The 26,723-nt window shown below is 46.0% G+C and overlaps 1 protein-coding gene across 4 annotated transcripts in view; it reads right to left on the bottom strand.

Annotated features, from left to right (window-relative positions):
• SERBP1 (SERPINE1 mRNA binding protein 1) overlaps positions 1 to 16,084 on the bottom strand; it is a 45,007-nt gene extending 28,923 nt beyond the window's left edge. For 3 of the 4 annotated variants that reach the window (XM_073593775.1, XM_073593774.1, XM_073593776.1), the window contains exon 1: positions 15,711 to 16,084. In XM_073593775.1, coding sequence (XP_073449876.1) covers positions 15,711 to 15,963 — 253 coding nt within the window. In that variant the 5' untranslated portion in view covers positions 15,964 to 16,084. The remainder of the gene's footprint in view (positions 1 to 15,710) is intronic. The other variant, XM_073593773.1, reaches the window with a different exon arrangement.
• Between the last annotated feature and the right edge of the window lie 10,639 nt (positions 16,085 to 26,723).

Genomic DNA, 26,723 nt, shown 5'->3' with positions numbered 1-26,723 from the left:
AGTGTAACATGGAGATTGTTGCAATATTTTATATCACACAGTATTTGTGCAGCGGTGTTTTAAACGCAAATTTTTGGGATAAGGGACGCTTTCATGAATTTTAAAAAATCCAAAAACAGTAAAGGTACCCCAATTTTTTTGTATAATGTGAAAGATGATATTACGCCGAGTAAATAGATACCAAACATGTCACGCTTTATAATTGCACGCATTGGTGGAATGGCGACAAACTACGTAACCTAAGAATTTCCATAGGCGATGCTTTAAATTTTTTTTTACGGTTACCAGGTTAGAGTTACAGAGGAGGTCTAGTGCTAGAATTATTGGTCTCGCTCTGACGATCGCGGCGATGCCTCACATGATTTGAACATAGTTTACATATGGGCGCGCCACTTCCCGTATGCTCGCAGGGACAGGGGCGCTTTAAAAAAAAAAAATTTCTCTTATTTATTTTAATATTTATAAATTGTGTTTTAAAAAAAAAAATTTTTTTTGATGACTTTTATTGCTGTCACAAGGAATATAAACATCCCTTGTGACAGTAATAGGTGGTGACAGGTACTCTTTATGGACCCCCGACCCCTCCTTTGCACTTCAAAGTATTCAGATCGCCAAAAACAGCGATTTTCAATACTGTGTATTTTTTAAAACCAGCGCCATTGGCAGCCAAGTAAACGGGAAGTGTTTACTATTAGGAGGCTGGAACAAAGCCGCCCACGGCTTCGTTCCAGCCCGCCCCCAGCCGCCAGAGGCAGCCGATTGGTCACCGGGCCTCCCGCTCGAACGGTAAGAGCGGCGGGAGGGACGTCCTCCGGTATAACAGCTGAGCGGCTATTAGCCACATCGGTTGTTATACTCGGATAGCCGATCGCCCGCTCTAAGCAACGGTACCGGGAGATGCCTGCAGCTGTGGGCATCATCCCGCTATAACCCCGGAAAGCTGAGTACGCTCGGCGGGAAGGGGTTAATTGAAGAAGCTGAAGTTAGGAGGCGATCGTCTACCATGCACAGCTGCACCAGATTTTACACTCTCCATTTTTAGTAAAACCTCCTCTTGATATTTAGTTTTAAACCACAGTTTAGGTTTTACTGTTGGCTTTCCTGGGACATGATCCAAAATAGGACTGCCATTTGACTTCAACAGAATGGGGACTCACTGCTGACTATACTGAGGTATTTGGGCAAAGTAAGGTCACCAACATCTTGAAAGGGCTCCAGGGTGGAAACCATGCAAGACTTGGTGATTGACAGCACACCCTGAGCTCCCACAACACACCAAGAATAGACACTTGGTACTATGATTGCTGAACTGGCTCCGACAGCAGCTGTTGGGAGCCATAAAGTGGGGCAAACATGGATTTAGCTACTGCATGCCATTTATAGCTCAAATAACCAATTCCATCCACAGCCCTAAAACTTTAATGTGAACAAGAGATTAAAAACAAAAAAAACACTTTCTATGTATCACCCGTCTCAGATCACAATTACTGCTTTAAAAACTTTTATACCTGGGTGCGGCCACAAAAAAAAAGAAGAGCTGGCAATTACACCAGACATGCTATACTGCGAACAATGGCTACCACACCCATGAAAACAGCGACGGGGCCTTCTTCATCTTTTAAGACGCCGAGACAGCCCAACAAGCCGCATAGTAAATCCATCACTGCTTCTACAGCAATGAGAAAGAGTCAGGTCACAGGCAATACCAATCATTGTGACATTCTTAGAAAGCACAAGATTAACACAAGCTCAAAAAGTAAATGGCTTGAATTACCCGAAGAAAAGAAAAGAAAAAAAAAAAAAAAAGACTTTCATTTCTGATCGACCGGGGGGGGGGGGGGGGGGGGTGTTTGGGTTAAAACAGCTGTCAGTTTATTTTTGCCATCTGTGTCTTATTAGGGAAACTTCCTCGCCAAAAGTAGTGCAGGAACTACGTTTGGAAATCGGTGTGACGCGGACTTTGCGATTGGGATAGTGCCATTGCCGGCAATAGGCTGCGATTTGACCCGTCAAATCGCACCGTTGTGAACGGGGGCTCCAAGTTTTTCTGTCTAATTAAACATGCTGAGGTTAGAAGCCAATTGGCCATCGTGTACAGCTGCACCAGATTTTGTACTCTCGTTTTAGTAAATTAACCCCATAGACTGTTCAAACCTCAGCCAGTTCAGTGGGAACCGGCTAGGATTTGAACCACGTATGGGCAGGCTGAATGTAGCCAAAGTTGATAAATCAACTTGGGTACAACCAGCCTGTCAGATTTTACATGTTAAATCCACTAGCAATCATCACTAGTAAACAAAATGGCACAATGTTACATGTTCCACCCGTTTTTAGGTTCCCAATGCTGCAGCTGATGCCTGATCCACACACTCCCTGTGACAGCAGTACAGGGAGAAGTTCTGATTCTGATTTGGAGGACGGACCAGATGAGCTATCAGGAGACACCTCGCCGGGTGAATCGGTTGGAGGACACACCAAGGGACACCTAACACCCCCCCCCCCGGTTCTCTACACATGCCAATCACCCCTGCAGGGGTAGTGGGAGCTGGGGAGTAGGGACCCTTGAGGGGGGAGTACAAGAGTCACCTGATCTGCTGAGCACTGTGGTCACCTTGGAATCGTTGCCACTTTTTTGCACATCATTATATGTGGGACTATGATTTAATATTTCTTTGTTTATATATATTTTTGTTTTTTTAACACCACATTATTGACTTTACATTATTTCATATTTGGTATATATCCTTCACACGAGTTATATATTAATTCTATTATTTTTTCACTTGGTGCTGCACCTTTAACCGATAGATGCAGGTATCCAATTTTAGGCACAGATGTTTATATGATTTTTTTTGATCGTGTATTTACACTTGGTACATTATTTGATTATTGGTACTGTCACATATGATCACCTATCATCCTTGGCTTTAAGTAAGGTGTGGGTGGTACACAAATGTGGGTAAAGAATATGGTCACCCTTCATTCACTAGGGTAGAGCCACTTACCCCATTTTTTGCTTTAGTATTATCTGTAAGCTCCCTACGGAAGTCTAATAGGGGGGGGCTGCAACCCGTTCTTATCCTAAGCGTGGTGTTTACGATTTTCTTACAGGGAGAAGTTCGCCATACTAGCTGTCCGTTTTTTGAAATCAGCACAAGGCCACATCATTCATAAGCAGCTGTGTGAACAAATGAACTACAAGTCCCAACATCCTTTGCGGCTGTCAGCATGTAGTTCTCAATGAATTATCACTGCGCTGTGGAGCTCCGAGGTAATTCAGATTCTTCCTTCACGCATGATGTACAGGCAACACAGATACACTGACAGGCTTGCAGGAGGCCTGCATAGCACCTGCGATCTTTTGATCGCTGGTGCAATGCTACAGGTTCAAAAAAAAAAAAAAAAAAAAAAAAAAAAAAAAGCATTTTTTTTCCTGTTTAGAGGAATATTTTAAACTCCATCCAGAAGGGTGTTTAGAGGCAGAAAGGAAAAAAAAAAAAAAAAAAAAAAAACCTTCTGGATGGTGTTTTTGAGAGGAGCTGAATTTCAGGCAGAATAAAGAGATTAACGCTCAAAAAAAAAAAAAAAAAAATCAAGAATTTAGGAGCCTTTGCATTTTCAAGTGTACATTACCACTTGCTGACCAGACCTTTTTGTTTACAAGTTTAAATTAGTATTTTTTGAAAATGACTTAGAATCCCCCCCTCCCAATTATATTTTGTTTTAGCAGAGACCCTAGAGAATAAAACGGCGACCACTGCAATATTTTATGTCACACTGTATTTACGCAGCAGACTTTCTAACACAATTTTTATGGAAAAAATACACTAAAAGAAAATAAATGATAATAAAAAAAAAAAAAAAAAAAAAAAAAAAAACACACTAAAGTTAGCCCAATTTTTTGATCAATGTAAAGGATTTTACACCAAGTAAAAAAGATACGGAACGTGTCATGCTTTACAATTGCGCACACGTGTGGAATGGCATCAAACTACGGTACTGACAAATCTCCATAGGCGACGCTTAAAAAAAAAAAAAAAAAAAAAAAAAACGTACAGGCTACCACTTTACAGTTAGAGGTAGTCTACTGCTAAAATTATTGCTCTTGCTCTAATGCTTGCTGCGATACCTCACGCGTGGTTTGAATACCGTTTACATATGCAGGCGCAAGGTTTTTTTGTTTGTTTTTTTTTTTTTTTTTTTTACACGGTCCCTTCATTTTAATTTTTTTTTTAGCACTTTTTTTAATAGGAAGAGATCAGGCCTTTAAGCCCGAGGGGCGGAAGTGACGTCAGACATTGCTCCAGTCCGCCAAATGCCCATAAACTCTCCTAAACTCTTGTGCTATATCTGTGCTTTTCATGCCAGAGGTTCTGCCATTTTGTCTGCTCCTAGTGTGCATGGACCTTTAAAAGAATAAGTTCACCAAAAAAAAAAAAAAAAAAAAAAAAAAACACACAACACATTAATTTTTTTGCAGGTAAAAAAAAGGTACATTTGCTATTTTTTTTTTCTTTGTAGGAGCCTGGAAAGCATCGTACCCGTGATCAGCAGATTGCTGATGCCATGCAGGTCTCCTGTAGACTGAGTGCTGTCTGCTCCTACAGGCAGGTTCACACTCACAGGAAAAATTCATGAACTACCACAGCAATCCACAGCACCGCGGGAGTTCATTGAGAACTACAAGCCGACAGCTGCAAAGAATGTTTTTTCCTGTAGTTCGTTCATTCACAGAATTTCTGAATGATCGACAAGGGCGTGTGGTCAGAGCCATGCACGGCCACACTTGACAGCTAGTACTGGGAGCTTCTCCCCGTACTGCTGTCACAGGGAGAGAGGGGATTGGCCAGCGGCTGCAGTGCTGGGAACACGTTACATGTTCCACCCTAAAACGAGTGGGACATGTAACGGTCTGAGTTGAACTTCTCCTTTAAGCCTAGTGCAAATGAGAAAAATCAAAAAAGGAACTTTTTTTTTCTTTTTTGCAAGCTAGTCTCATATCGAAATTAAGGGGCTTACTAAAATGTACAAAAATTCTCATACGACAGGATACAACTTCCTGCGTACATCGCTAATGTTCCAGTGTGTAAATCCGAAGGGATGTCATTGTGACCCCACTTCTCATAACAAAAATAAATAATATTCCACGGGGCGACCAACAAAATATTTTTCACAAAATGCAAACTGAGTTTTTGTATTAAAAAACATTTTTAGTTGTAGACGATTGTTTTCATCGCCCTTTTCTTCTTCCGGGTTCTCTTACGTTTTATCAAGCGTTGTCAATTACGCACGAACGCCATACCGGATTACACAAAAAATTGTTTGTCAAGTTATCGAACGAGAAATATTTTCACTCATGTTTTAGAGCTGCACAATTAATCGTTAAAAAAATTGTGATCTCCATTCCACCCCCCTGACGATCTCTATTGCAGATTCTTTCATATAACAAGTGGAGAGACTTATCTGCTCACTCAGCTGTCAAAAGAAACATTGTAACTAACTCTTCCATTTTAGATCAAAGGGATAAACTTCTGTGTAAAAATCCAGGCAGTCTGCCAAGTGTTTAACAATGTGTATTTAAATGCAGGAAGTTTAACCACTTAAAGTCTAAATCTTTTTCTGACACTTAAGTTAAAATCAATATTTTTTGCTAGAAAATTACTTGGAACCCTCAAACATTATATATATTTTAGCAGAGACCCTGGGGAATAAAATGCCAATTGCTGCAATATTTTATGTCACGCTGTATTTACCCAGTGGTCTTTCAAATGCAATTTTTTTGGGAAAAAAAAAAAACACTTCAATGAAAAAAAAAAAAAAAAAAAAACAGTAAAGTTAGCCCAATTTTTTTGTTTTAATGTGAAAGATGATGTTACGCTGTGAGAACCGTGATCTATCTTCTAAGCAAAAAAATCGTGATTCTCATTTTAGCCAGAATCGTGCAGCTCTATCATGTTTCTTTGGAAACTTTCGTCTGAATGGTCACGATTGGATGTTGCAAGCTGTGATTAATCGAACAACCGTCTAATGATTCGATTATCGGACGATCGCTCCAATTATGGTAATTTTCATCCGATTTTCTCATTGTGTGTACGAGGCATTAAGCCATTTACAACTCTGCCCCGAGCTACATCACCAATTCCCTCACCAGTTCATCCCTCATAGTTACATTTTGTTTCACCAGCCCCTCCCTATTAGACTGTGAGCTTGCAGGAGCAGGGCCCACCTAACCCTCTTGTATGGAAATGTTGCTGTATTGTCTCCCTTTAGGCTGGGTTCACACTTGCTACAGCCACAGCTCACAGCAGGGAGTCCCTGTACACCAAATCAGGTGCAAATCCGGTCCGACTTTCTGCCTGAATTCACACCTGAAAAAAACCAGAGCCAAAGACGCACAGGACCCTTGTCCAATGTGGACCGTGGCCACCACACAGAGCAGTGAACCGGTGTTCTGTTGAATAGTGCAGATCGTCAGATAATGCCTCAGACGTTCTGTGCATGCGCAATACGCAACATCACTCCAGATGATCTGCCGATCAGCTGGTATGTCAACACGTCGCATATCATCTGAGGCATTATCCGACGATCAGCAAAGACAGAACATCGGCTCCGCAACAGGGGCACGGCGCACCGTCCCTACCACCTCCCAGCCGCCAGGCACGACCCCAACCGGGGCTCACCCCCCTCCCCACACAGCCTGGCCATATCATACCTTTTGTCCGCCGCTCTTCACACTAGATGGCCTCTGGTGAACGCAATGATCAGCCTAGGCAGAGATATCCCCAATGACAAAAACACCCAAAATGTGGGGCCCCGCTCCCTGCACAGGGTCACATCCCCCCACCCCACCCCCGCTGGGTTCTCTATGCTTCTTGTTCCAGACAGAGCACAGGAAGGCGGCCACTGTGCACCCCGACCATCAGGGACTACAAATCCCAGTATAAGCCATCCTAGGGGGGCCAGGGATGCTGGGACCTTTGGTCCTACAACACATGGAGAGTCCGCTGGGGAGGACGATGTGAACTCTGTACATGTGATCTACAGAGCAGGGCAGCATTCCATGCACAGGTGACCATGTAGTGGCGACAGGTCCGGTAGGTGGAGGATTCTGCCTCTGCTGATCGTCAGACAATGCCTCAGGCAAACTGCGCATACGCACTGTTGACATCACACTAGCTGATCAGCAGATCAGCTGGAGTGACATTACGTACTGCTCATGCACAGATCGTCGGAGGCATTATCCGATGATCTGCACCATTCGACAGATCACCGGCTCCACTGAGAGTCGGTCACACAAATTGGATGCAGGGAAAATTCAAATCGCATCAGTGTGAACCCAACCTAATTGTAAAACACTGTGCAAACTGTTCTGTATAAAAACAAAATCCTGTATAATAATAATAATAATTAGGGCGACAGGTTGCGGCTGTTTATTTACACCTGGTTCTGCAATTATTGTTGTGATATAACCTCATTAAAAGCATTGAAATCTACTGGTTGAGTGCTGGCCTCTTCTGAGCTGTAATATGGCACCATCATTAGCACTGCCAGCCCGGAGGAAAGGCTGACCGAGGTTCTAACCCCTCACCACCATTGAAATCTTAAAAAAAAAAAAAAAGCCTTTACTTATCCCCATCAAATCATTCTCTGCAGCTATTACCTTTTGTACCACCATGCCCTCCCTTTAGAATGTAAGCTCTACGAGCCGGGCCCTCCTGTACCATTTGTATTGAACTGTACTGTAATTGTTTTGTCCCCCCTCTACATTGTAAAGTGCTGCGTAAACTGTTGGCACTCTATAAATCGCGTATAATATAATAATACTTATATATAAAAGGATTTCTATACCCAAGAACAAGACTAGAAATAATCACAGGCTTTAATATATTAACATTGTTCCAAAAGAAATAGTCCTGCCTTGTTCAGACACTTCCTAATATAAAGTGACAACAATCTATTCCAGTCTCCACTGCTCCGGTATGTTCTACAATCATCCCTTCAGGAAGGCCACCCTGGCAGTGACAGTCATTGGAGAGAATACACACAGAAAGCTGCTGCTGATCAGTAATAAGAATATACAAAAAGGGTGATTTTTTTTTTTATTGTTCACTCACTTTAAGACTGGACTGTAAGCTCTTCAGTCCAGAGCTGATCTGACATACTATTTAAAAAAAGGAAGCAGTCTTTGTAGTTGCAATGGTATTAAAGCACTACGAGTATCTATATTGATGTAGACCTCTATAGAACTAGAAGCCCCAGCATGCTCTGCACACTCCATACATCAGACATGTGCGGACAGGCTGCCTTCCCAGCGAGACGCTGCGCGAGTCACGTGGCCGATATAAACAAGCCCCTCCCCCCGTCGTGTACTGAGCGCTCCCCTCCCGCGATAATGCGATGACAAGCCGCGCCCCTCCTCCCCAGCAGCACGTGGTGAGCGGACCATCTCCCGCCACAAGCCTCGCTCCGCCCTCTCCGCTGACAGCACCACGTGCCCGGCGCCGCCCCCCCTCCTCCCCCCGGAAGCGCCGCACGATCCAGGCGTGGTACGGTGTGCGGGAACACGTGCTGGGGGAGACAGCGGCCTCCGCAATGCACCGGACCGAGGCGGCCGCCATCGTGAAGCATGCGGGGGTCCGATCGGTACTGCACCGGATATAGGAAACACTCCCTTCCCCCATCCCCGCAGCTGCGCACTAAAACCCCTTCAATGTCTCCATACAATGGACGCCGGTCCCGCTGGATCTAGTATGGAATGGTGAGAACGCACAGCAGCTTTGCTCCTTTGTCTCATAGGGGCGATTTCCCTTCACTTCCGGTCCTGTAGTCACAACAGGAAGAAGGGAACTCTCATCCGTCACCAGCAAAGTGTCCCCATTGTAAGATCCCACCACTATTTATGTTCTGGTGACAACTCAAATATTACATTTCCCATCACTCAGACCAGGGTCGCCAGCGCACATACCCTGTACAAATCTCTCCCAGCACAGACCAAAACACCCCCCGACCCTTCCTTACCATATCCAAACCTTGCCTGAGCCAACCCCAAATCAGCCCGATACCACACACAATGCTACCTGATTGTACAATCTGCAAGGTAACCATACAATCTACTTTAGGATTTAGCAAAAAGCAATGTAATATGGCTATGACACTACAGCAGATGATCAACTGTATAACCAACTTCAGCTGTACCAAAACTTTGTAATAGGAGGACCTACCTCATCTATCCAATCAGGCGGGGGCCTTGTATTTGTAATAGGAGGACCTACCTCATCTATCCAATCAGGCGGGGGCCTTGTATTTGTAATAGGAGGACCTACCTCATCTATCCAATCAAGCGATTCAGACTGCATGCAAAGGAAACGCCATTTGCGATCTGCACCGTGTCAATAGAGACTTAATAAAGTTGATATTTTCAAGCACACCAAGGATCGGCACAAAGTGGTGTCCAAATGGGTAGTTTATTGCATGATCACAAGAAAGGTGCAAATTTTGGAGTCACGCAGGACCCCTTCGTCAGGCATGTAAAGTAGTATTATCAAAAGAAAGGAAATGACACACCTACCTACCCTCGGATCTCATGGTACTTTTGTACCACGCAATCCAGTTGCAATTTATACACTACTTTGGTGCGACTTTAGCACATTCAAAAAATGAAATTGCAGGGCATGCGTGTACCCGCCCCTTCCTTGCTCACACTGCCGGGACTTTGAATTCGACATCCCTGCTTTCATGCGACTCAGAGGTCAATGCAAGTTGTGTTGAAGTCACACCAATAGTGCAGGATTCTTTTTCTAAGTCGGAGCGACTTGAGTCGCAATGATTAGAATGCTTCCACTGCTGTTAATGGGGCGGAACTTGTCATGTAACATTGAACTCTCAAGTCACATGACAAGTCATGGCAGTGTGAATGAAGCAGGGCTTAGCAGATGGTGATGTGTGGTGGGCTTGAGATCCACCATCAACTACATGGTGCACGGGTCTGCCATAGAGGGGTCCGTTTTTTTAATCTGACAAAGAAAAGAAACTTTATTCCCTCATTCACACACTCCATGTTGATGGGGGTATCCTCCCCACTCAGATATTCAGACAGTGGGAAGACTTCCCTCCCCCCCTTATCCAGATAAAACCATAGTTACAAAGTAGCGGTTACCTTGTAACTTTATCTAATTAAAGCATATGGATGGATTCCGGAGTGCCGATTCTCCCAAATCATTTCAATTCAAGTGTTTGTGACCAGTGGGAGGATATCTGAACCCGAGCACCTGGAGTGGAGATACCAGTGATCGACTATTACTATTGGAGTCTCTCACAGTCAGAGTCGGTGCTTTTTGTTGTGTATGCAATCTTGCCTGCTATAGCCTACAGTACTGATCGAGCATGGAGAACCAAATAGGACAGTTGTACAGAAGTCGATTGCTAGATTCTAGTTCTGTACAACCTCAAAGCCCATTCATGGATCAAAATGTATCCAGTCCCTGCTGAAATCTGCTGCATGCACGGCTGGCTTGAACTCCAATCAACATTGATTATTTTTACTCTTCATGCTGCTAGCATTAGTAACTAAATAGGAAAGAAGATATTTGTTTTAAACTTTTTATTTCTTCCTGGTTTCTTGCCTAGGCAAATTATCTTACACATCCCAGGAGTTTTTTTTTTTTTTTTGGGAGGGTCCTTTTTTTAAGCTATACACTCCTGCATGCTTGAGCTAAGGGCAGATGGACTCCAGGAAGTAAATGCTACATAAATCATTTGCCCTTACTCAAGATGGCCACAGCCAGAAATGCTAGCTTTTTTTCCCCCCAAACAAAATAAAGCATGGAGGGATGGATGGGGGAGTTTACTTTAAATATTAAAAGCGAAAATAGTGTTTTTGGTTTGTGGTGTTCAGATACAGTGAATCCACTTTGAGGTTCACCTCAATGTTACAATCAACTTTATTTGGTACCAAAACTACATAATACGACGGCCTACCACATTTATTCAATCTAGTAGGCTCTCGCACTACATACTTGATGAAAAGGAGATTGTAGTGTATAGTCAGTCCAAAAGCCATACAACATTGTGCCAGATAAGTTTCTGCCCCCCCCCCCCCAATATGAATATAATTGAGGACCCAGGTCTTTGCAGGCACTGCGCATTTTCTTACTATAATGGGAATTCCGACTCCTGGCTTATGCCACACATGCCGCCCTCCCCCCAAAGCATAACAATCCATTCACAATTCTCCCCTCCTGTACAGGATCATGTGCCCATCCCTGGTAAGGTAAACATCTTCCTACATAGAATATAATAGAAGCTCACCAACCACATTATCACATCCTCCCATCTGACTGAAGTGTCGCCGGATCTACTGCACAACATTGTATCCTTCTATACATCAATCTTCAACTCTACATAACAATGGATACAAAGTATTCTTCTAAACTAACAATGTCCTACCAAATCACTATCCACCTCACATCAGTGTTACAGGAGATCTGTTACTCTGGAAGAATACTTTGTCTCCTGTGTTATGCACAGTACAGGTTTTCATGCCCCAGAGGGCACTTTGTACAATAGAAGACAGAGGGGGCACACTTCATTTTATTAGCCTTCTAACCTGACTAAAAACCCATCCCATCCCCCTACACCAGGGGTCTCCACACTTTCTACAGAAAGGGCCAGTTTACTGTCCTTCAGACTTTAGTTGGGCCGGACTGTGCCCAGTGGGAGTAAACAATGCCCGGTCTTTGGTATTAGGGGGAGAAATAGTTGGCGTTGTTGGGAGGAATAGTGCCCCACTGTTAGTGGCAGGAATAAAATGTCTCAAAGGCTCCCGGATAAAAGGCAAGCAAAGGGCCGAATCCAGCCCCAAGGCCACAGTTTGGAGACCACTGTCCTACACTAATCCTCACTTCTGGAATATACTTACCCCATGCCACACCGACCACAGCAAAGCCATGAATGACCAAGACACTGGTGCTAAAAACAACTGATCAGCTGTATAAGCTGCACCAGGAGACATATAAAAGGGGGTCTTGGATACAGGTGGAGGTGCCCCTTTCCCCAATGTCAGCAGTCCACAACCCAACATTTAGGACATTAAATAGGACACACAAGGGTTTATTTATATAAAAACTGGAGTGTGCAAAATCAGGCTCACTTCTGCATAGAAACCAATCGGCTTCCAGGTTTTATTGCCAAAGCTTAATTGAACAAGCTGAGGGTTAGAAGCTTTTAAATACAAAAGCATGCATGAGGTCTGTGGGCCCCACCAATGGGGGGCTATAGGGGTGTCCCTCACACAGCTACAAGAAGCAGCAACAGATCCAAATGCAGGCCTTTGCTGTAGAAAACACCCCCCTCCAAGTGAAAGTAGAACTGACAGTGGGTGGAGCTACTGGAAATCCTTAGGGTGACAATTAGCACTTAACTTCAGGAAAGTCCCTGAGCCGGGAGAGCTGATACTGAACTCCTAAAACTTCTGTCAGAAAAGTATTGAGGAGCCAATATAAAAACAGGTGTGACCACCTTATACAGGGGGTATAATCCTGCAAGGCTTCAATGGACCCCCCCCAGTACTTCCAGCATCAGACAACTGCCATTATCTACTTCATAGTAGTTTGCTGATTGGCTGACACTTGTGCTGACCCTACAGCTTCACCAATCAGCAAGTTGCTGACCCGCAAAAAGTATGTGTTATCTAGAACGGGCTTCAGTGTCTCCTCATTTCCTCTGGTTCAGTGACTCCCACTATAGTACTATAGCCCCCCCCCCCCCAGGATCAGCATGGTGGGATCTAGAATGGAACCTTTTGTCAAGGACAGTTCTCATTTCTACCATGCCAGGCTTTCCTATTGCCAGAAGATAGCAGGGGGGAGATCCTCAACATGCATACACTCAATCTGAACACCCAACTCAAAGCAATGGAGGAGCTCCCTTAGTCAGCACGGGGGAGGGGGAAGGGGGGTTGTCAAAGCCCCACCAGAGCACAGATATTGGGCTACTATGGTGCAGAGTACCCCTCCCCCAGAGCATGAATACAATTGCTAGAGAGCACAGGGGATGCTCTCCTATTCATTACCCCTCACCCATAGCATGAGTACTGGGAACAAGGACCCCGATAATGGTGACACCAAAAGTGCTGCATACATTCAGTGAACCCCTCCCCCACAGTATGAGTACAAGTGCCCAAGTACATTGATAACAAATACACATCCACATTCAATACCCCCCACCCTCATCATGAGCACATCTAAGAGACAACCTTCAGGGGGGCACACGAATACTAGATGACCTCTGCACTGTGAGCACAACACACAGCTATATTCAGAGGGGCACACTGCCACTAATGGATCTTCTATAGTAAGCACTCCAGGCCTTTGGGTGGGAGCGTAACTCAGCGGCCCACCGACATGGCTGACACAGGTGCAGCTATGTTCAGAGGGGCACACACTTCTCTCCTCTGCTCTAGGTAACTTGTCTTTGAATGTGAACAGAGGTGCCGCTATATTCCAGAGGGGCACACCGACACCAGGGGGATCTTTCCTGCATCTAGGCCTTTACATGTGAGCAGATAGCAGGTGCCCCACAGAGGGGCACACGTGATCTCTGATTAAAGAAGTCCTCCAAGTGGTAGGGTGTGAGCAGAGCTTACAGGGGCCCCACCATAGAGAGTGCGCACAGAGGGGCACACCGACACCAGGGGGATCTTCCCTATGTCTGGGCCTTTAAATGTGAGCCTCTTGCAGGTGCAGCTTTGTTCAGAGGGGCACACTGGTTCTTGGTCAGCCCTTATCTAGGAAGTCCTGCAAGTCATAGGGTGCTTGCAGAGCTTACATTGGCCCCACCATGGAGACTGAGGTGCATCTTTATTCAGAGGGGCACACAGATCTAGGAAGCCCTAAAAGCCATAGGGTTTGAGTGGAGTTTACAAGGGGCCCATCATGGACGGGGTACACTGAGGGCCACACTGTTATTTGGTGATTTTTGATCTAGAAATCCTTCTAAGCTATAGGGGGTCAGGAGAGCTTCCAGGGGCCCCAACATGGACAGTGCACACAGGGGCGCACCTATATCCAGAGGGGCACACCGGCATTAGGCATCTCAGATGTACTCCAAGCCATAGTGTACGAGCAAGGCTTCCAGGGGCCCCAACATGGACAGTGCACACAGGGGCGCACCTATATCCAGAGGGGCACACCGGCACTAGGCATCTCAGATGTACTCCAAGCCATAGTGTACGAGCAGGGCTTCCAGGGGCCCCACCACAGAGAGCATACACAGAGGTACCACTATGTTCAGAGGGGCACATGGTGATCACTAATCTAGGAAACACTTAAAGCCAAAGAGGCCCCACCACAGGCAGTGCACCTATATTGGGCCATCTCTTATCCAGGAAGTCTTCCAAACTTTAGGCTGTTAGTAGAACTTGCAGAGTCCCACCATGGAAAGTACAAACAGTGGTGCAGCTATATTCAGAGGGGCACACTACTAAGTGATCTCAGATCTAGGATGAAGTCCAAGCCGTAGGGGGTCATCAAGTATTACAAGGGCCCCACCATGGAGAGAACACAGGGGGGGCACACCAACGTTAAATGATCCAAGAAGCCCCCACAGGCAAAAGGGTGAGCAGAGCTCTATGGTGGGGCCCCAGGAAGAATGCACACAGGGGTGAAGCTATATTTAGAGGGGCACACTAATACTAGGTGAGCTTTTATCTAAGAAGCCCTCCAATAATTAGGGGACAGCAGGGCTTCCAAGAGCCCCACTATTGAGTGTGCACAAAGTGGTACCATGGACCACACACATGAGTGCAGCTTATATTTAGAAGGGCAAAACTGGTACTAGGTGATCTCTGGACTATGAAGTTCTCCAAGCCATAAGACGTAAGGGGAGCTTCCAGGGGCCCCACCATGGACAGAGCACACTGGCATTAGCAGTGTGCCCCTCTGCTATATACTCAGAGGGGCACACAGCAGAGCTTCCAGGGACCCCACCATCATCGGCGGGTGCACATGGTGCTATGTGGCCCTCAGCCTGGAGTCAAGACATGGGGGGGCTAAATTAAGAGGATACATGTGCGGCAGGGTAAGGTTCCCCTTATAGTGCCAGGGGCCCCACTATGGACAGTGCACAGAGGTGCAGCTATATTCAGAGGGGCACACTAGTAGGGCTTCCAGTGGGGCCCACAGCATGGGGTAAAGACATCGGGGGGGGGGTTAAGGGGACACATGTGCAGCAGGGAAAGGGTCCCCTTGAAGTGCCAGGGGCCCCACTATGGACAGGGTTTCCAGGGGCCCCACCATGGACAGGGCACATTGGGGCACACTAGCAGGGCTTCCAGGGGCCCCACCATGGACAGGGCACATTGGGGCACACTAGCAGGGCTTCCAGGGGCCCCACCATGGACAGGGCACAATAACAGGGCTTCCAGGGGCCCCAGCATGGACTGGGCTTCCAGGGGCCCCAGCATGGACAGCACACATTGGGGTGCAGCTATACTCAGGAGGTGCACGTGGTGCTGAAGTGTGGCCCTCAGCCTGGAGTTAAGACACACGAGGGGCCACACGTGCAGCAGGACTAGGGCCCCCCCCCCCTCCAGACAACGCCAGGGGCCCCCAGCACGAAGGGGTGTCACGTCGGGAAGCCCTCGGCCCCCCCTCCCCTGACAGCACGGGGCCCCTGTGGCCCTTGGCACGAGGCGGGCCCCTCCTCCCGCTCACCTTCCTTCTTGAGGGCCACAGGCGGCGCGGCCTCCTCCTTCTTGTCGGGCAGGGGGTTCCTGCGGTCCTTCTGGGACTCCTTCTTGGGCTGTTTGGCGGCCTGGGCGGCGGTCTTGGCCTGGGCTCCCCCCGCCTCCTTCTTCTTGTTCTCGGCCGCCTTCAGCACCTCGAACGGGTCGGATTCGTCATCGAATAGCTGGTCGAAACGATTAGTGACGACGCAGCCGAAGCCTTCTTGCAGATGCCCGGGCATTGTGGCCCCTGTCCTGGCGGATGTCCTCAGATTACGGCGAGGGCCCGGAGCGCGCAGCTCGCTTGAAAGATGGCCGGGAAAGAGGTTGTCTTCTCTTCCGGCGCCAGGGACATCCGGGACATGGGCGCGCGGGGGGCGATGGGAGTCGTAGGCGGGGGAGAGGTGCGCGCAGTGGGTGTGGGCGGCGCCCCGGACTACAACTCCCGGCGTGCACCGCGGCCGCATTGTGCGCTGTGTGTTGTGCTGCCTGTCAGTGACATGAGGGAGAGCTGAGGAGATACATTGGGGGAGGGGGGAGGACAGGCAGGAGCCCTCTCCCCTCCCCACCAATACATACAAGTACCTCAGCTCATGACATGAGGTGACAGGCACAAGTCTGGAGGTGGGACAAGGTCACTATGGAAGTCATGAGGCCAACATGTCACCAACACAAACCCCTGTGTGCACAGGCCCCGATAGTGCTGTACAGACAGGCTGGGCTCCTATGGAGTATATGAAGGGCCGTCACCGATCTGCTATATCCGCTACACATCACACCCGCTGCCAATGTTATTATTAGAAAGGAAATAAGGCAACTGTACCCTGCGGGCCCAACCTGCAGCACGCTGGCATTTTTTTGTGTGGCCCTCAGGGGCCCCTGCAGACACCAATCTGTGTGTCCTTATTGCCCTGTTATAGCTGTGATCTCTCCAGTCTATGACTGACTCCTGAAGCATGTCCTCAGTCTCCAACAACTCCTATAGAATGTCCCCAGTCTCCAACAACTCCCATAGAACGTCCTCAGTCTCCAACAGCTCCTATGGCATGTCCCCAGTCTCCAACAACTCCTATACTATGTCCACAGTCTCCAACAACTCCTATGGCAGTGATGTCGAACCTTGACACCCCAGATGTTTTGGAACTACATTTCCCATGATGCTCAACTATACTGCAGAGTGCATGAGCATTATGGGAAATGTAGTTCCAAAACATCTGGGGTGCCAAGGTTCGCCATCACTGTCCTATGGCAGTCCTCAGTCTCCAACAACGCCTATGGCATGTCCTCAGTCTCCAACAACTCCCATAGCATGTTCCCAGTCTCCAACAACTCCTATAGAATGTCCTCAGTCTCCAACAACTCCTATAGAATGTCCTCAGTCTCCAACAACTCCTATAGAATGTCCTCAGTCTCCAACAACTCCTATAGAATGTCCTCAGTCTCCAACAACTCCTATGGCAGGTCCTCAGTCTCCAACAACTCCCATAGAATGTCCTCAGTCTCCAACAACTCCTATACCATGTCCTCAGTCTCCAACAACTCCTATACCATGTCCTCAGTCTCCAACAACTCCCATAGAATGTCCTCAGTCTCCAACAACTCCTATACCATGTCCTCAGTCTCCAACAACTCCCATAGCATGTCCTCAGTCTCCAACAACTCCCATAGCATGTCCTCAGTCTCTGACCATCTATTGTATCAAAAACATAAAAATCAGCATTCACTATTAGCAATCCTAAATGTCCCAGTCCATGTAACTGTCTTCCCAAAAGTGCTCAATCTTTCCAAGTCCAACGTAGACTCCAACACTGTCCTCTCCCTTATCCCTTGTAGTGCTTTACTCAAGAAGGTGAATACTCTAGAAAAAAAAAGAAAATGCCATATAGTGTAATATGTCTAACCCATTTTGTGTATTAAACAATACATTTATATTGTGCTTACATCAAAGTCATGAAAATAATTCCACTAGAACACAAGGTGTGTTCTTATATATGTACCCTAAGGCCTGATTCACACCTATGCATTTTTAGTTCTTTTTGCATTTTGCAGATTCACACTACAGTCCATTTAACAGGGTTTCCTATGGAACACGTTCTGTAGTGCAAATCTGCAAAATGCAAAAAGCACAAAAAATGCATAGATGTGAATCAGGCCTTAGGCCTTGTACACACGGTACGATTGTTGGCCAACCGAGTGTCTGATTTTTTTTGACAAAAGGCCGTGTGCCGGGATCTTGTCTTGCATACTAACGGTACACAATTGTCGTGCCACAAACATGAACGTAGTGACGTACTACGAGGAATTTCAGCTCTTGAGCGCCACCCTTTGGGCCCCTTCTGCTCATTTTGTGTTGGGTGAGCATTGATTCCAAGCATGGGGGTTTGCACTTTCGTGTGACGGATTTATGTACTGACCATACGAAAATCTGACGTCAAATCGGTGTCCGCCGAACATTTACTAGCCTACCATCCAACATTTGTTGGCCAAAAGTAGGACAACAGTTGTCAAAAGGAGTGTACTAACAGTCAGATTTTAGGACAACAGTCTGTCAACAGACAATCCCCTGCCAACAATCGTACCGTGTGTGCGAGGCTTTATCCTCATGTCTCTCAAACAAAGCCTTCCACAACTCCCCAATGCAGCTTTTCTTCTGTGTCTCTATCTCCCCTCCAGAAGAATTCTTCCTCTCCTTTCTCCAAATGGGTATCAGAATCTCAGAAGTATAAGCACATCATGTAATACTGCAAATAGCTTAAAGTGGTTGCAAAGTCAGAAGTTTTTTTTATCTTAATGCATTCTATGCATTAAGATTAAAAAAAAAAAACCTTCTGTGTGCAGCAGCCCCCCTAATACTTACCTAATCCCCATCTCTATCCAGCAGTGTTACACAAGAGCCTCGGCTGTCCAGGACTCTCCCTTCTGGTTAGCTGAGACACACAGCAAACACCATTGTCTCCCGCAGCTGTCAATCAAAGCCAGTGAGCCAATAAGGACAGAGAGGGGGCGGGGCAGACCCACGGCATTGTGTCTGAATGGACACCCAGAGCAGCTCGGGTGCCCCCCATAGCAAGCTGCTATCTTTGGGGACAGGAGGGAGGGGCCTTGAGTGCCAGTGGGGGACCCGAGAAGAGAAGGATGTGAGCTGCTCTATGCAAAACCATTACACAGAGCAGGTAAGTATAACTTTTTTTAACCGGTTCAATACAGGGCATTTTCACCCCCTTCCTTCCCAGGCCAATTTTTCGTTTCCAGCGCTGTCGCACTTTAAACGACAATTGCGTGGTCGTGCGACGTACCCAAAAAAAATTGATGTCCTTTTTTCCCCCACAAATAGAGCTTTCTTTTGGTGGTATTTGATCACCTCTGCAGTTTTTATTTTTTGCGCTATAAACAAAAGAAAAGCGACAATTTTGAAAAAAACCACAATATTTTTTACTTTTTGCTATAACAAATATCCCAATTTAAAAAACAAAAAACAAAAAAAAAAAAAAAAAACCACAAAACACATTTTTTTTCCTCAGTTTTGGCCGATACGTATTCTTCTACATATTTTTGTAAAAAAAATAATAATAATCGCACTAAGGGTATATTGATTGGTTTGCGCAAAAGTTATAGCGTCTACAAAATACGGGATAGATTTATGGCATTTTTTTAAAAAAAAATATTTATTTTTTTTACTAGCAATAGCGGCGATCGCAATTTTTTTTCGTGACTGCGACATTATGGCGGACACATCGGACACTTTTGACACATTTTTGGGACCATTCACATTTATACAGCGATCAATGCTATAAAATTGCATTGATTACTGTGTAAATGTGACAGGCAGTGAAGGGGTTAACCACTAGGGGGACACAAGGGGTTAATTATGTTTCCTAAGGGAATGATTCTAACTGTAGGGGGTGGGGACGTACAAGGGGAGGAGACCGATCAGTGTTCCGCTGTACTGGGAACACAGATTGGTCTCCTGTCACCTGACAGGACGTGGATCTCTGTGTTTACACACAGAGATCCACGGTACGGCCCGGTTAATGGGCAATCGCGGGTGCCCGGCGGACATCGCGGCCGCCGGGCACACGCACCGGGTCCCGAGCAACGCGGCGGGCGCGCGCGCCCCCTAAGCGGCCAGGAATCCCAGGCCGTCATATGACGTCCACCCAGGATGGGAGATTCCATCTGTGGACGTCATATTACTATGGCCGGGTAGCGAAGTGGTTAAAAAATAAAAATAACAAACATAACAGGACTTTACAACGACATTAAAGGGGTTGTAGAGTCAGAAGGTTTTTTATCTTAATTCATTCTATGCGTTAAGAGAAAACACTTTCTGTGTTCAGCCCCCCCAATACTTACCTAAGCCCCATTTAGATCCAGTGATGTTGCACGAGAGCCTCGGCTGTTGTGACATGCACTGTGAGCTGTAAGGTCTTATATAGACAGGTGTGTGGCTTTCCTAATCAAGTCCAATCAGTATAATCAAACACAGCTGGACTCAAATGAAGGTGTAGAACCATCTCAAGGATGATCAGAAGAAATGGACAGCACCTGAGTTAAATACATGAGTGTCACAGCAACAGCAAAGGGTCTGAATACTTAGGACCATGTGATATTTCAGTTTTTCTTTTTTAATAAATCTGCAAAAATGTCAACAATTCTGTGTTTTTCTGTCAATATGGGGTGCTGTGTGTACATTAATGAGGGAAAAAAAATGAACTTAAATGATTGTAGCAAATGGCTGCAATATAACAAAGATTTAAAAAAATGTAAGGGGGTCAGAATACTTCCCATCCCCACTGTATATCATTTTCACTTCTTGGATGTGTTATGAGGTGTGTTATTTTGGATACAAGAGCGAGGAATTTCCATCAGAGAGGATTAATTGATGGCGCAATGGTAATCTTACATTTAGTGAGGTAGATACAGCGATTGATGCACCAATACCTGCAGGGTGGAGTCAGTACTGGACTTAAGCTGTACACATAAAACGCATTTTTGTGAGTAGCATGGATTAGAGTTTGTAGTGATTATGCTATTTGCAGTTTTACATTATGTTCTTATACTTCCTTTTTTGGGAGCTTCTGATACCCCTGATAGGGGAGGGAGATAGAGACACAGAGGAAAAGCTGCATTGGAGCGTTGTGGAAGGCTTTGTTTGAGAAACATGAGGATACGGGTACATACAGTGCCTTCAATTTTCCACACTTTGTCATGTTACAACCAAGATCGTAAATGTATTCTATTGGGATTTTCAGTGATAGACCAACACAAAGTGACACATAATTGTGAAGTGGAAGGAAAATGATAAATGGTTTTAAAAATGTTTTACAAATATGTGAAAAGTGTGGTGATCATTTGTATTCAGCCCCCCCCCCCCCCCCCCCCAAGTAAATACTTTGTAGAACCGCCTTTCACTGCAATTACAGCTGCATTGCATACTAGCACATTATGTGCCACTTACCTGCAAATGAAGCCCGCAATGTCCCTGCATCCCTCTTCACACCTCTTCCTTCCAGGGCCGTGGACTCCGGCTCTGTGACTGGCTGGAGTCACGTGACATCATTCCCACGCATGGGGGCGGGAGCCACCGGTCATGGCATGAGCCCTTTCTTCAGTGCGCCCATGCCAATGAAGTTGGTGCGAGCATATATATTGTAAATAACTCCTAAACTGTGCAGGTTTAAGGCTATATTTCCAGTACCTACAGGTAAGCCTTTTTATTAGGTATAAGCTGTGCAACTAGGTTTACAACCACTTTAAAGATTCTAACTACCAGCAAGAAGAAGGCCTTACATTTAAAGATCACCTGTCATTTCAGATCCATCATGGCAGCGCCTGTTAGCGGGCATCCACTCACCTGCTGCCGCCACGTCCCTCACCTTGTTGGGTCACTGCCAGATAACCAGCCGTCCCATTAAAGTGAATTGGACTGTGGGTGAGTCAACAGCGGGTCAGAGGAGGAGCCGCTGCGGGAAAGAGATGACAGTTGCTCTTTAAAAATTATGATTTAAATGAAGCCTTTTTACTAGCGGTATAAATCATGATTTAAATTGTGATTTAAAGTGACACTAAAGGTTCGGGTTTAAAAAAAAAAAAAAACAAACACACACACACACACAACTAAACATATATCATACTTCCCTCTACTGTGCCGCTCGTTTTGCACAGAGTGGCCCCGATCCTGGTCTTCTGGGGTCCCTCGGTGGCTCTCTCGGCTCCTCCGTAGGAGAAGCGCTCTCCCTGGGGGGTTACCTTGCGGGCGCACTCCCGAGCCCAGCATTCAGCGTCCATAAACGCCGAATGCAGGACTCGGCCCCGCCCCCTGGCGCTCGCATCATTGGACTGGATTGACAGCAGCAGGAGCCAATGGATGCACTGCTATGAATCTATCCAATCAACAGCCAAGAACCCCTTAGCCAGGGGCGTTGTTAGGGGGGTGGCTTTTGGGGCTATAGCCCCAAATCTGAGGCCAATAGCCCCGAGTCTCTGCAGGGGTCCCCAAGGGGAGGGAAGGCTCTCTGGGGACTCTTATGTAAGTGGGGGGGCCTTTCTGGGGACCCTGATGTAAGGGAGAGGCTCTCTGGGGACCCTGATTTTAAGGCCTAGGCTCTCTAGGGACCCAGATTTAAGGGGGAGGCTCTCTGGGGACCCTAATGTAAGGAGGCCTCTCTGGGAACCCTGATGTAAGTGGGGGGGGGGGGCCTCTGGGTACCCTGATGGAAGTGGGAGGCTCTCTGAGGACTCTGATGTAAGGAGGAGGCTCTCTGGGGACCCTGATGTAAGGGGGGGCTCTCTGGGCACCCTGATGTAAGGGGGGGCTCTCTGGGGACCCTGATGTGAGCAGGGGGCTCTCTGGGGATATATATAACCCACACGTATATTACTGTATGTATGTGTATATGTGTATGCCCGCCCAAGCGTATGACTTTCTTTACTACGCTGCTTTGGGCCCCTGCCCCTAGCAGAGAGACATCGCGTCCCCGTGGGACAAGTTTGAGGGTTCAGGTAAGTAAAACGGGGGGCTGGCGGGCCGGTCACTGACAGGTGTTTTTTCACCTTAATGTATAGAATGCATTAAGGTGAAAAAACAAACCTTTACAACCCCTTTAAACCAACTTGATTTAAATCAAATCCACCCGCAGAGATACTTTATAAAATTGCAGTTTCGGAGGACAGCCTCAGGGGTAAAGGAGGCCATACAGTTTCCTATTATCAGTCTATTAAGCCTTTTTCACACTGGTGGCTGAGGAGGGTCATAAAAATAGATGGTTTTGCCACCCTCTGACCACCCACCTAATGTCTACCATTAGCTATATATATATACACACACACACACACACACACACACACACACACACACACACATATATACATACACACACACACTTTTTTTTTAATTTATTTTTTATAAAGTTCAGGTTCATCATTCTCGGCTAGGCAAGGATGACGTACTCCGAAACTGCGCATGTGCAGAAACCCCACGTGTCACGCCAGGATTTGTAGTGTTTCTGCACATGCTCCTTGTGAGCTGCCTCCTGAGATTTCTATGTCACTCATCCCATAAGGTGGATTGCAGGATCTTGCGCACGCATAGAAACTGCGTGAATGTTTGCCAGTTAGCTGTCAGGGGTCTGTGATGTCTCTGCACGTGCTCAGGGGGTCCAGCACAGGTGCAGACACTCTGCGGGATCTGTCATGTCCCATAGATCTGGCAAAGATCCCTGCAGTGTGTCTGTGCATGTGCTGGAGATAGATTCACAATGGCAGTGCTGGGGAGGAGCAGTGTAAGGCTGGCTATACATTATATAATTTTCTTGTACAACTTTCCTTTAGATTTATCAAAACCTTATAATATGAGGGCAAACCTAAACACTTTCATCTTGTATGCAATCAGGCAAGCCTTTGCACTACATAATTGAAGGTAAATTGAATAAGAAAATTGTATAATGTATTGCCAGCCTAAAGAGAACTTTCCCTACAAGCAGGACAATGCTGTGCTCCATGGACTAGTAAGCTTTTTTTTTTTTTCTGGTGGTGGTGGTGGTGGGGGAGGGGTGTTCTTTTTTCCCTTTTATACAGGGAGAATTTTTAAGATTTAAAATTTTTATTTTTGATAGTAAGAGTGGAGTTCCTCTTTAACCACTTCAGCTCTGGAAGGTTTACCCCCTTCATGACCAGGTCATTTTTTGCGATACGGCACTGCATTATTTTAACTGACAATTGCGCAGTCGTGCGACGCTGTGCCCAAAAAAAAAATGCTTGTCCTTTTTTTCTCCTACAAATAGATTGGTGGTATTTGATAGCAACATAATTCACAGTATAATGGTAATAATTGCATAAATATAATAAAAATTGTTGCAATTCATAATCAACATAATTGAGTTAATGATGATGATAAAATGCATATAGATCAATCTCAAAAACACATGATTGTAATGGTCTAGCTGTAGCATAAGGCTGGGGCTCTACGCGTTTCGTGGAGATGTCCACTCATCAGGAGCAGTAGCAATATGTATCAATCTATATTGAAACAAAAAAATTGCAGAGTGAGCAGATGGTTGACACAGAGGGGAAACACAGAGACACAGACAAAACGCGTAGAGCCCCAGCCTTATGCTACACCATTGCAATCATGTGTTTTTGAGATTGATCTATATGGATTTTATTATCATCATTAACTCAATTATGTTGATTATGAATTGCAACAATTTTATTATATTTATGCAATTATTACCATTATACTGTGAATCATGTTGCTATCATGTATTGTACAATAAATTGTGAAGATGTTATCCTTGTTTATCATGTTATTTTACCATTCTATGTACATTTGTTTCAAATGCATCAATATGCAATTGCCTATTCAATCTTTAGCTGTGCTTCATACAAAGTCCCAATCAAAACCCCTCTTTTTGCTTCAATATAACAACAGGGATGGAGGCAGATGAACCTACCCACTCATTGCCTCATTTAAAGTCCCAAACCCGTGTTTAGAACAGTCCCTGCTCAAAATGACATTTCTAAAGGAAAAAGTCATTTAAAACTGCTTGCGGCTTTAATGTCATGTCTGGTCCCGGCAATATGGATGAAAATCATCGAGAACCCCCCCCCCCAGCCCATTACCAGCCCCTTTGGGTCTTGTATGGATATTAAGGGGAACCCCGCACCCATATAAAAAAAGTAAAGGTGTGGGGCCCCCAGGCCCTATATACTCTGAACAGCAGTATACAGGCGGTGCAAACAAGACAGGGACTGTAGGTTTGTTCTTAAGTAGAATCTGTTTGTAATTTTGAACTGGTACATTTTTTACGTGTAGCTCCAGCCAAAAAATCTATTTTTAAGCTTTTTGGAAAACATAGGGAAGGGTTATCATCCCTGTAACATTTGTTTTGCTGTCTGTGCACCTCTTCAGAAGATTTCACCTCACTTTCTGTCCCAATGACAATTGGATTTTGAAAATTTGTGGTTTTTAGTGAAACAAGGAACTCTTCCAGGAGAGAATTTCCCTTCCTAGGGGTAGATATCCCCTCACTTCCTGTTGTCTCCTTCCGTTTGCAAGTAGGAGTCGTTTGTAAGTTGGATGTTTGAAAGTAGGGGCCTGCCCTATATACTCTGCAGAAATTGGGGCCTTAGGTGTTGGTGTTGCCACAACACTGTAAGGCCTCACAGTTAGTTACTCTTGGTGGGCGCAGGAATGGGCCCTGCTACAAAGTATTGCATCAAAAATTGTAATTACATGTCCCTGTTAAACAGGGGTTGAAAAATTGGGCCTTAGGCACTGGTGCCACAACACTTCAACCCCTCACAGATACTCTAGTTGGAGCGCAGGAATGAGCCCTGCTGCAAAGTATTGCATCAAAAATTGTAATTACACGCCCCTGTTAAACAGGGGTTGAAAAATTGGGCCTTAGGCACTGGTGCTGGTGCCACAACACTGCAACCCCTCACAGATACTCTATTTGGAGCGCAGGAATGAGCCCTGCTGCAAAGTATTGCTTTAAAAATTGTAATTACATGCCCCTGTTAAACAGGGGCAGATAAATTGGGCATTAGCCACTGGTGGCAGTGCCCAGAACCAAAAATGTTCTTACAAGCTATCAGCATGAACATTGAGGAGGAAGAGAATAGTCACTCAGCATCAGCATAGGCAGTCTTGAAGGGATCTCACATAAAAAAAAAAAAAAAAAAAAATATTCAGTTACATCAGCAGCAGGTGCTTGGTAGCTGGTGGTGATCCAAGACTGATTAATTTTTATGAAGGTCAGCCGATCGACCGATTTGGTGGACAGGCGCACCCTGTGATCGGTTACAAAGCCTCCAGCAGCACTGAATGTGCGTTCCGAAAGAACGCTGGATGCAGGACAGGCCAGTAGCTCAATTGCATACTGTGCAAGCTCTGGCCAGTGATCCATCCTCAAGACCCAGTAACCCAGAGGATTTTCGATGGGAAAGGTGTCCAGGTCAGATTTTGCCCCTAGGTATTCCTGCACCATGTAAAACAGACGCTGGCGATGGTTGCTGGAACCGATCATACCTTGGGGCTGCGGACTAAAAAATTGTCTGAACGCATTGGTCAGATGGCCACCTTCTCCACCGCTCCTTCTGTGACTGACCGAAGCCTCAGCAACACGTTGTCCAGGAGGACCAGGAAATTGTAACCTCCTAGGCTCTGGAAACACGTTGCACAAACCTTTCTGCAAGGCCTCCCGAAGAGGTTTCATCCTCTGCTCCCTCTGCAACGGCAAGAGAAGGTCCGCAACCTTACCCTTGCAACGTGGATCAAGGAGGGTTGCCAGCCAGTAATGATCCCTCTCTTTGATACCACGAATACGAGGATCCTTCCGCAGGCTTTGCAGGATCAGGGAGGCCATGCAGCGTAGGTTAGCTGAGGCATTTGGTCCGGAGTCCTCTGAGTTACTGAGGACGACATGATCCGCAGCCACCTCCTCCCAACCACGTACAAGTCCATGGGTTTCTTGGGACTGTAAATGATCCCTTGAAGACT

This window comes from Aquarana catesbeiana, linkage group LG07 (genome assembly GCF_042186555.1).
Source record: "Aquarana catesbeiana isolate 2022-GZ linkage group LG07, ASM4218655v1, whole genome shotgun sequence".
In the NCBI taxonomy this organism is placed as follows: domain Eukaryota; kingdom Metazoa; phylum Chordata; class Amphibia; order Anura; family Ranidae; genus Aquarana; species Aquarana catesbeiana.
This window is presented reverse-complemented; position numbering and strand designations above follow the sequence as displayed.